The following is a 12150-nucleotide window of genomic DNA, read 5'->3' as shown; positions in this document are numbered from 1 at the left end:
AGATTTTTGTAAACAAAACGAAGGAAAACCTAACTGTTGACTTTTTAAAAAAAATATATAACCCGACCTATAAGGAGCATTTAATTGCCTTATCTATGTTTGCGGCTATGATTAAAATAAAATTAGCAATATCTATGACTATCTTTTTTTAAAATTAAGCTTGGTAAAAAGTAGTGGTACATTGTGTTTTAAAAGTTTACCATTTTATAAATAATTGAAATGTAAAAAGGATTCCTTATGAATCCCATAAACAGAAAAAATTAAGAGCGACGCGAAAAAATGTTCATATTATCTTCGTGTTTCGTTTATTTGTATATTTGTATTCTATATATTATTATTCATGTACAAGTATTAGCAACAAAACATTTCCAATTATATTAAAGGGACATGGACACGATTAAAATTTTCAAATTTTATTTTTCCATTTTCAATCTTTATAATGATAAATATAGAAGTTTATAATGCAATGTCAAAATTTGAAACTCAAATATCAAGTTATAAGCAAGATACAGAGTTCATAATTCTTTGTTTTGTAAACAAAGCTCCAATATTGTCATTTTTACATATGTGTTGTATTGGTGTAAGTTTTAATCAAAGGTATCTTTCTTTTGTTGGTAATACCAACAAAAGAAAGATACCTTTGATTAAAACTTACACCAATACAACACATTAAATAGTATTTATGAAGAAATCGAATTTAATAGTTTAAATTGTTTTTTACAAGTCATTTTGTCTTAGAAATGGCAATTCTCTACATTACATTTTTTGTAAACAACTACATGTATAAGACTCGAGCTTTGTGTACATAATAATCAATTCGTACCTCTGTATCTCGATTGTAACTTGACTTTAACATTCAATATTTTGGTCAATCATTTAAACTGTACCAGTAAAACATTTTATACATAACAATTGAATAAAATTTTTGATCTCCAATCGTGTCCAAGTCCCTCAAAAAGTAACATCAGAAAAATGGAAACAATTGATGAAAGTATGTAGACATTTAATATAATATTTCCTCATATTAAGTCCATTGCTACAGGACACAAAATACTTCTTCGTAATACATACATGTAATTCTAATCATTATTAGATGTAGATTAAATGGATACAATTGTAAACTTTATAGAAGAAAATGATTTAATTTTGACGGCTCTCCAGAATCATCTCGTGCTTTATACAGATGATAATAGAGAAAAAGAAAGGCACATGATTATAAAAACATTGTATCAACACCTGAATTACTTAATAGTTCATCGATTGTATTAGAACTATTCAAAGGTGTCTCATTGAAAAAGAATTTACAAATTATACAACAACACAACATCAATTACAAACAGAAACAAAAATAGAAAATTAACAGCGATTGGTTAAAATCATGTTACGTCATCAAACATGTCGAAGATACTGGTCATAAAAAATATGAAGTACAGAGTAATTATAGCAGAGATTAAAAAGCAATTTATATTTCCTTTCCGTGTTCGCCGCCAAAATATCTTCCAAGTCGTTTTCGGAAAAAAGAAAATAACATTTAATCCCTTCTCCAAATACAATCCTTGTTGGTGTTCGTAAATACGACAGCACTTGCGGGATCGATTTCAAAAAACCGGAAGTACAAGAGAATTCTTGTTAGATATGAATTCAATGACGATGTCAACATAAAACTGTTTAAAGAAACACCCGTTATGAAAATAAATAATCCACCAAATAAAGGGATTAAGGAACACAACTTCACGTAAAATAATAGATCATTATTTCCCCTTGAACTCTGTGTAATAGTCGTGAAACACACCCTTAAAATAGGGAAACCCACCTACAAAGAATCACTTTTTAAACGACCGAAAGCAATTCCTCCATTTTGCAAAACAGAAGAAAGATGAACACATTGGATAAACCTGTCTCCAGGAAAAAGCGATATAATCTCAGACTAATTCCGTCTCGAGAGCAATCTCGGACATTCCAGAGGTCCCATTTTCATTCGTGTCCAAAATCCATGTTTGTGGATTTACATTATAAATGTCTTCTGTTTTCTTTTGTTGAGCTCTGAAATTAAACCTATGAGTCACAACAACTTGTTTGGAGGGCTATGAGTATAATAAAGTTAGCGTATGATATTTTTAAACTCAGCAAGAGCAAATATAAATTATGCAACCATACATGTTTACATATCATTCCAGTTATTGGACAACTTGACATGGGAATATACATGTAATACTATGCTCTTGATTCTGATTGGATAAATACTGAAATCCAATTAAAAAGATAGAAATTTAAAAAAAAAAAACTTACTTTAATTTCCGTACGTAAATAAATGCACCGAGCACTGCAATAATTGCCATGATCCCAAGCACTCCCCCAACAATGGCTGGCCAATAGTGCATGACGTCATCGTTATTGGTTTTCCCGCCATTAGGGATCTTTGATGACGTTTGATAGGTGGACATTTGTGGAGTTGTGAGTAGACTGCCCATTCGATTTGTCGGATGTACCCTCTTGCTAGTTCCCATGCTAGACTTCGTACTTGGTTGCTTTAATTTCGTAATTGTGGTCAATATTGTGGAAGGTTTTCCGGTTTTAGTTTTTGGGGTCATCTTATCGCTCGATATTAATGTCGTCATCAAATCCTCAGTTGAACTTTCAGTTTCTGTACTATTGTTCATGTTTATGGAGAAGTCTGTAACAGTTTCCACTTCCGTGGATTGTAGTGTGCTTCCCACTGAAGACACACTTAAGATGTCTGTGTTCTCATTTGTGGAGAATTCTGTAACAGTTTCAACGTTAACCTCTGTAGTTTCCAACGTGGTTTCTATTGAAGATGGTATAGCAAAATTTGTCGTTGGAACTTCTGTTAAAAATTTCGGCGGTGTGCTCGAAGAGGAATTCTCGGTATTATTATCGGTACAGTTTTCTGAAGATCCATTTATATTCAAGTTTTTAACTGCAGAAAGAGGACCCACTGTATGGCACATTTTTCCAGGATGTGGTACTGTAGTCGTTAATAAAAGAGTCCAATCCGTGGTGGATTCGGTTGATCCGGTTTTTCGGATTGGACACGGTGATATTCCAGGAGGACAAAACACACTACAGTCATTTTCCTCAAAGTAAATATCACAGTCATACCTTAGTAACATTCGTAGTCTGAAAAAAGAATCACTTAGATAAATAATTTTGCTTCTATAAAATGAGGTATATTCGGTAGTATGCATATCTTGGAGTAAAACAAACATTTTCAATTTCTGTTGGCTAATAGCTGAATAGTCGAAAATAATACTGACAGTATTATGTAATCTTGACACAAACTATTTTTTTATTCCCATTAAATTAGGTTCCTGATATGTTTATCAATAACTGTTTGCTTAAAAAGAATTACGCACTTGGTATTTTTGGAAGGCCTCGTCCCATACTCTGTAACGTTTTTATAGTTGATGTTAGGGGTCCTGTGTTTAAATGGAAACTTAAATTCATCCACCAAACCGCTGGAATCTTTATGCATGTCGTAAATTCTCACAACTATATTGACTTGGCCCTGTGAAAAATAAATATAATCTGTATAGATATACACAAATAGACTACATGTAAATCATCTATATTATCAATACCTGGTTTATATAAGAGTTTGGTAGATAGTACTCTGTGGATAGGTATAAATAATTGTCAAACAGGTATACAGACCGGCCATCTCTTGAAGGAAAACGACAGCGGGTTCCTCATTTGACTGGACAGAGGTATAGAAAGGACCTTGGATCCCAGGATAGGGATGTCCAGTAGACTCTTTGTTTCCTCTCTGTCAGCGTGAAAAGGAAACTAAATAGTACTTCTTATACATTATATTATCAAGAATTAAGACAGGTCTCTCGTCCACGCGAATACAATCGACAATATCACAGGTCTGAAAATGTAGGTAAAACATTCGTGGTTGTCAGTTTACGTTAAAAGTGCTTGAGGTCACAAACGTGTCTCAGATTTTAACAAATACAAATATGTACATGTAGGTACATGCGCGGACTTCCTGGAAAATCCAAAACTGTTAAATTTATATAGCACAATTACATCTAGGGGTTATCAAAATATTAACTGCAAAAAGAAACATTTGTACCGAATTTCTACGCAGGAACTAAAATGGTATTGAAGTTTAAATATATGAAGCAAAAATGCTTTATATTTGTTCGATTTTTCATAAAAGAGATAAACTGATATTAATTGTTTTTTTTAATTGTATTGATATTTTATTTGATTCTAAATTTAACCTTACTGTTCGAATCCTATGACGCTGATGTCAAACAGCAGACGACATTCGGAAGTGCAGGAGTGTAACGTTTCCCCACCACAACAAGCGCCATTGAATTTTGTGTTGGTAGGATTCGAGAATTCATGCAATCCGACATAGAGCGACCCACTTCCCGCCACAAGGACCAGCTAATACGTCAAAAGAAAGACAACTCTCGTTAATAGAATAAAATATTTGTCTTGCCAACTTTTTTTTACTGTTTAGCATCATGAACATTCTGACAATACATAAAAATGTCCAAAGGTTAGTTTTGTTGTTTTTTTTTTAAATATGAGATCAGAATTTTAATTTGCATTTGTCATCTAATAAAAATCTCTGTAATTTGCACAAAATTATATCGCACAAAAATATGGTTTTCATTCTTTTTTTACAATCGGGAATATAATGAAAAATATTATAAGTCGTATATAGAATATAAAATATTACTTAAAAATTTTAAATCTTAACTCATTTTTCCCTAACTTTCAAATTGCTAAATTTCAAGGACTAGCGAGGATAACCTTTCCACTGGAATTCGTCTATTTGTCCATTCCGAGGTCGTGCTAATTACACAAAAACGCCCGGACTCGACTAATTGGGTTTTGATACCAGGGGCTTAAGGTATCCTCTGACATGAAACCGTTTATCGCATACCCGCGAGTTTTGTCAACCTTTCTCGATTGACAAGTAAATACAAATTGCTTACATATACTAATGGGACGGACGGGTTAAAAAAAGATTTTTGTCATGTCCGCATTTTGTGGCACACTAAGGCTTCCCACCTCCACTCCAAAAATATTTTTACAATGCTTCATTTAAAAAAATGGGTAAAAAGCACCTTAAACTTTTGTATTATCTAATCGAAATTTATTGAATGTCAATATATCTATGATTGTTCACCAGTTTAAGTAATCACTGATTTAGCTAGAGTTAACTCTTTGCAAACACTTTCAAAACTCTCGTAAGATTATTACAATTTAATTCACAAAAAAATTGGAGAAGGTGCACTTTTGAGTAAATACATGTATAAGACGTCCAAGGTAGACTACAGTACTAGTATATTTGCAGACACCTAAATGTTGTTTAAAACATTCCTGTCCCGCGAATAACATGTACGGAAACTTTAGCCTTCTTCGATATTGCGTAAATGATGTCACAGGTCATCACAAAGCTGTAAGTTGTGGTCATATTACTCTGTGCTCTGAAAATCTCCAATTTTAGCTAAAATACACGAGGTTACCCGATACATGTGCTTTTTGGAAAATAATGTGAAGATCTATACCGTTGTGAGGTGTTGTCTTCATATTTTTTGAACGACCATCGTACATATATATTGTGTGAAGTACATGTAATGTTTAAACAAATGTTTCTCAATAAACTACCTGTTCCAGATATAGAAAAGATTAATTATAAATTACATTTCCTTTAATGTACATTGTACATTATAAAAGTATTTCTGTACTTGTAGCATTCATTTAAAGAATCAGGTAAGTTCCAAAAGTACTGTTATTTTTTCAGAATTTAAATTAAATTGGTTCAAATCTTTTTTCTATCTAATCAACATGGGGAATGTAATCAGTATCAAGATAATTCTAAAGAAATTCGGCAATGTTGAATTATGCATATTTTTGCAATTATTCATTTATACATTTGCCTTTGTGTATTATTCAGCGATTGACACTATGCAGATTGTGTGTCTAATTAAGATTGTGGATTTTTTTTCTTTTCCAGTAACTTATACTGATAGTTAGATGGCGAGCCCATTTGTTTAAAGGCAACTTTATAATGAATACCCGACACTTCCTCGTTTAATCAAAGTACCGAAGTACTGACGGGAGTTTATTTTATCGATTGTTATTTATTTAAAAATCAACGATATGTTATTTTGCACGTCAAGTAGTATCTAATCTGTATTTGAATTACGCACATATTTATAATATGAATTTTCGGATTTTTTCGACAAAAATTTCGAGAAAACCCTATATGAATCATATGTTGTGTAATATTTAAAGATAGAATTTATTCCATCAAATTATGTATCAATAATCGAAATATTTCTAAAAATTGTAAGAATCCAAGCAATATTGAACTCTAGGCTCGTTCAACCAGACACTCGGCTGTCTCTGTTAATCTCAAACAAGCAAGAGAGAGTTTGTCGAAGATTTACGGAGACAGCCGAGCGTCTGGTTGAACGAGACTACATTGAACTCTCGCGTAGGAATACATACAACTACAAAATAATAAATTGTTCGAACTATATAAAATCTGACTATTTTCAGGGTATCTATACATAAGTTTCCTTAAAAAAACAATGCTTCAGCATACATTACATCGAATTTGTCGATTATTTTCAAGAACTAAATCTTGTCAGCGGTGATGTTTTGTGCATAGGTCCAAACACTGTTTCAGTTTCGGTTTGCCTGAGTAACTGCATAGGAGAGTTGATTAAAATCAACTCTCAAAAATCATAAGCACTTTGTCGTCAGTAAAGCTTACCTCATGGTGTCATCAGTTTGAGTACCAAAACAATCAACATACAAACAATAATAAATTTCGCACACACAAAAAGTATTTGAAAATGAGAAGAAAAAACCAATGAAGAAAAACAAACTTAATAGGGAAACTTTGAATACATTTAATTGTTTACTAAACAGCCAAAAATGAGAGTAGCCCTATATATTTGAAAAGCACATGCATCGTGTATACATCCCTAAGAGGGAAGTAAACGCTGAAATTCCACATTCTTAGGTACATACATTCCTGTTCGTACTTATCATGATCATCTTGCAACACTACCCTATCTCTCAAACAGCGTCAAACAAATGATAAATTCTCCATATTAGACCCGTTTCGGTTCCTTTCATCAGTGACCATCTCTGAAATGTACTCGAATAAAATTTTGCGAATTCTACTATCAATGAAGTTTGCCAAGACACTGGTCCATGTAGTAAATAATTTGTCGACTAAAGCATCGGAATTTGATCTAGCTCGTCGTGATTCGATGGAAGGCTGTGTTTTAATAGAATGAATAATCTAGATAAGATACCCAACAGCGAATCCTCCGAAATTTTGATTTAATATATGCCTTATATGTGGCTAAAGACAATGAATATGAATCACCCAAATCAAATTAAACGCAATTGGTTCTCGTAATAATTTAACGTTTTCTTAATGATTATTTTTTTATTTGTTAAAGGAGGTTAAAAACAGCGTAAGAAAAACTAACTTAAAACGTTTTTCTCAAGTTTTGTTGACCTACATGTACACGAATCTATTAAGTTTCTTATCAATGCAATTGACTGGCGGACTAAGCCACACCATCTCTTTGATGGATGTACGGAAGATGGAGAGCTTATCTCTTCCGGGGCCATTAAACTACCAAACAGAATTATCTAGTAAAGTGACACTGAGATGGAAAAAGAAAGAGCGGAGAGAGAGAGAGAGAGAGAGAGAGAGAGAGAGAGAGAGAGAGAGAGAGAGAGAGAGAGAGAGTCTGACACGGTTTTTACGGTGGTCAGGACTATTGGAGGCAAATATCTAACCCTTGTTTCATCCTTCCCATGCTCACTCCTTCTTATCTTAATCACAAATGAGAGAATGCCCATGAAAAATTGTTAAATCAAAATTATTAAATTAACATAAAGAAGTCCTTATGAAAAACTCACCATTAGTGAGAACGCCGCTACAGCTAGCGAGAACATCCTGACAGACTTCAGCATACCTAACCACCCAGATCCCAGTCCAGGGCCTCACATCTTCCGCTAGTCAGACACTTGACTCAAAACCAACAGAACTCTGAGTCAATTCTAACACTCTCAGATGCAATACATCATTCGAAGCCACACCAATGCTGAAATTGCGAAAACGCTTGGTGTCTGTCCTCTTTGCTAAAATTCAGCTTCTACGCCTGAATCACTGACGGCAAACAATGTTGTCTGATACAGGGAGGTGGGATATGCCGGCTCCTCTTTACCGAGGCATGCCGGCATGTAAACATGGCCCTTATCTGACACACAAGGACAAAACTAACGGATTTTGCTTATGTGGTCTATGTGGTTGTATAATTGGCTCTGGGAGACTGTTTGTCTCATTAACAGAAATTCGATTTATTTTCGTGCATTATTGCTATAAAGCTAGCATAAAATTAGAATATTAGGGATTCTTTTTTTTTATAAGTACATGTACTGCTAAGTATATTTCATTTCAAAATTTCTATATGACTTTTATGAATCACGTTATCGATACAATGTAGTGTGATATTTATGACTACTAATATGCTTTTAAAAAACACACACACAAAAGATCACTTTCCCTGTTAAAAACTAAACAAAAGAATTAAGAAAAAAAAAACCAATTATTTCTGCCACTATAAATGAAATAGCGCAATTTCATGTAGTTTTCTGAAAGGCGTTATATGAAGCGGAAATAAGCATAATAACACAGAAAATGCATTACATCGCAAATATAGGCGAAATGCACCATTTTAAATGTTCAGAAAGACAACTTGTTAACTCTTTGGTTGGGAAAGCCTTAGGGTACCCCCACATTATCATTGTGTGTTTCTATATAATTGACCAAAATAATTTCACGAAAGAACCCCCCATATTGCTCGATTGAATAAAAATGTACAAAGGGGAATTTTATAATTACTGTGCAAACGTTAAACCATGGATCATCAATTTAAAGCCTTCCCTTTTTTCATTTATAGATGCGTTAGATTTGGTGGGGGTCATTAAAATACAACCCACCCCCCCCCCCCCCCCAAAAAAAAAACCCCAAAAAAAACAAACAAACAAAACAAAAACAAAAACACATTTATTTGAAGACGATTCACAATTTGTGCTATGTTCTAGCAAAAAACTGTTTTTCATTTATTTTTTTATTTTTCAAGCGATATGATTTATGAAAGAATATAATACCTCTATTTTGCTGATTAAATTCACTTTGCTGAGTTTTATTGACAAAATAGAAATTCAATCCATGACAGTTGTATATAGTTCTGTACAAAAGGAGAATAACTTGGTCGTTGTTAGAACTTGTTTCTACAGTTTCTAATCTTTCATGTGATATACAATTGAGTTTGTTCAAAGCAGGTGTTAAAATGCTAGTTGTTTATTTTCAGTTGGCCCAGGTGTTTAAAAACTTTATTTTCAGATGATTTGGGTGTAGGAATTGTTCATTTCAGATGGTTCGATTGTTAGAATAGTTTATTTTCAGTTCACTTGGGTGTTAGGATAGTTTATCTTATATTGCTTTACAGATTTATAAAATAAAACGATATGTTGTGTATGAGACTAAGGGAATTGTCATACAGAAGAGATAAAACTACACCGAGGGTGTTGGAGAGAGATTTGAAAGATGGGTCTATATTACTTTCATACCTTCATAAAAGAGGAGGGGGTTGTTGATTATGACGTAACTATTTATAGAAAGGGATCCGTAAAGAGGACTTTTAGTAAAAATGTCTTATGTATTTATCGTATAGACTGCTTTTATTAAGGAATAAGGAATCGTTCTTTGAGTATTATGAGGTGATAATTTTGGTCGGGCCGTGATCAAATCCAATAAAGCCCAAAGGGCTTTATGATAGATTTGATCTCGCCCCGACCAAAATTATCACCTCATAATATTCAAAGAATGATTCCTTATTACTTATATTTATATAATTATAAGCTATCGTACTATTAAATATTTAAATATAAATAAGCAAACCCCGCTGGTGCCTCGATTTGGCGTCATTTGAAGTTATGGATAAATTATATAGTACAAAATCGATACGTAGTGTTATCGCAGGCGAAGACACTGGAAAATGTAAATATTCATCGATATTTATAGTATAGAGGTCTCACATCATTGATATTTATAGTAAAAAGGTCTTATAACATCGATACATGTATTTATCGTATAGAGGACTTTATCATCGATATTTATAGTATAGAAGATAGAAGATCTCATAACATCGATATTTATAGTATAGAAGATCTCATAACATCGATATTTATAGTAAAGAGGACTGTTACCCTTGATATTTACAGTGTAGTAGCAGGGTCCTAATGCTTATAGAGGTCTATATTGACTATACAAAATAGCGAACTGTTTTAATGCATTCCGTGCTATTATATTTTCCATTTGTACTGTACTCTTTGAACATCTAAAATAAAATGGTCGTTTGTGTAGATAATTAAACTAATTTTGAATTTTTATTTATGTGCATACTCACTGTTTTGTATAGTTGTTATAAAGAATTTTGCTCTGAACTCGCTTTGCTTAGGTATCTGAGGAAAATTGAAAAATTGGATCTCTTAAACTTCTAAATAAAACCAAATATTAAAACAAGTCAAAATAAAAAGGTTATTAATTTACCTAGCAAATGTCAAAAGGTGACATAATAATAATAAAAGAGTTATTGAAATTAAAAAAGAAAAACATAAAATAAAATTAAAAAATTTATATATATCTTAAAATTAAACCAATTATTAACTGAAACATAAGCCAAAATGTAAAGTTTATTAAAGTAATATGAGCTGCAGTTTTCATGCTGACATTTTTTTGACGAAAATGTTATTTTCTACTAAAATGACAAAAAATATCTTGGTTTTTAATTTTTGTTAGCCTTATTTTTGTGGGAAAAGCCGTTCTGAAGCCTAAATTGGAGCAAAATTGAATTATTGTCGTCCTGTACAAAAATGAAACTTTGAAGAGAAAATTTTCTTCTGACAAAAATTAATAATGTTTTCTTATTTATGATAAAAGTTTAAGTTACTTGCAGACTTAGCATACTAGCAGGTTTTTGTAGCAAAATAAAGTTCTAAAAAATACAGGTTATATTGTTTTAATTTAGATAGCACATGACAAAAGGTGCCAATCTGCGTTTGGCGTTTGGTTATAAGTATATTTCGTCGATGATTACAAAGTCACGTCCATAAAGATAATCACGAAATACGAAACATAATTGGTCATTTACAGTTACTTATGGGCGTTGATACATGTAAAATGAATCGAACAAGTAACAATCAGTAATACTTAGCGGTAATAACCATTGTTCAAATTATGTAACTAAAACGCTCACAGGTGCCAGTTAAGTTTTCAATTCAATTCAAATCAATTTATTTTCACTCAAACTGTCAACGTGACGGTACATGCACATGAGGTACATTAAATATAAATATTTACAATTGTAGATATTAATGTAAATATGTCAAAACACGTTGAATTATGTAATTAAAATCCTTAGCTGTCCCGTGAGGCTTATTTAACAATTGACATTCATCAAAAACTTTATGAATTAAAGAAATCAGGTTTGGACGAAAAACGAAACGTTAATCAATTGTTAAGTTAAAATATTATTACAACATTTAATTGTTCATTTTTTCTTCTTTCAATTTTCTATCATTTTAAAACGTATATACCGAATAATTTATCTAATGAATAGAACATAACATTATTACAATAACATTCGATATAAATGAAATATACTCAATTTATATACAGGTAAAATAATTAATAACATCATATACAAAATATGTACATGGAACACAGACAATGAGACTATTACCGTGATAAACTCACTGTTCATTAATAACTTTATTTATATTAGACTTTACTTTTTAAATTCAATATTTGTTTTAGAATTTTTTCTCACAGTTGATTTCGTACAAATAGTCTTATTCAATTAGTGATTGGCACTTTTCGGACTCTATTTGTGATTTCAAAAAGACAGAATGTTATGTCTCAAGAACTGCTATTCTGTTAAAATCAGCATTGTGCAATTATCTGTTTATCATGTCTAGGACATCAAAAACTCGTTCAGTTTATTTATTTATTTTATATCTGTGAACCTTTCATTCAGTTTACTTACTGTCATCACCTGTCATGCAATTTAT

The 12150-nt window shown here is 32.1% G+C and overlaps 1 protein-coding gene across 1 annotated transcript; it reads right to left on the bottom strand.

The window, feature by feature from the left end:
* Nucleotides 1-718: 718 nt before the first annotated feature.
* On the bottom strand, nucleotides 719-8454 carry LOC105346898 (mucin-22). The gene is made up of 6 exons (XM_011455650.4): nucleotides 7933-8454; nucleotides 4253-4416; nucleotides 3673-3784; nucleotides 3375-3526; nucleotides 2290-3138; nucleotides 719-2043 (listed from the first exon to the last, which is right to left on the bottom strand). The coding sequence occupies exons 1-6, from the start codon at nucleotides 7984-7986 to the stop codon at nucleotides 1923-1925; spliced, it is 1452 nt and encodes a 483-aa protein (XP_011453952.3). The 5' UTR covers nucleotides 7987-8454; the 3' UTR covers nucleotides 719-1922.
* Nucleotides 8455-12150: the final 3696 nt, after the last annotated feature.

The sequence above is a fragment of the Magallana gigas genome, chromosome 6 (assembly GCF_963853765.1).
Source record: "Magallana gigas chromosome 6, xbMagGiga1.1, whole genome shotgun sequence".
Classification (NCBI taxonomy): Eukaryota; Metazoa; Mollusca; class Bivalvia; order Ostreida; family Ostreidae; genus Magallana; species Magallana gigas.
This window is presented reverse-complemented; position numbering and strand designations above follow the sequence as displayed.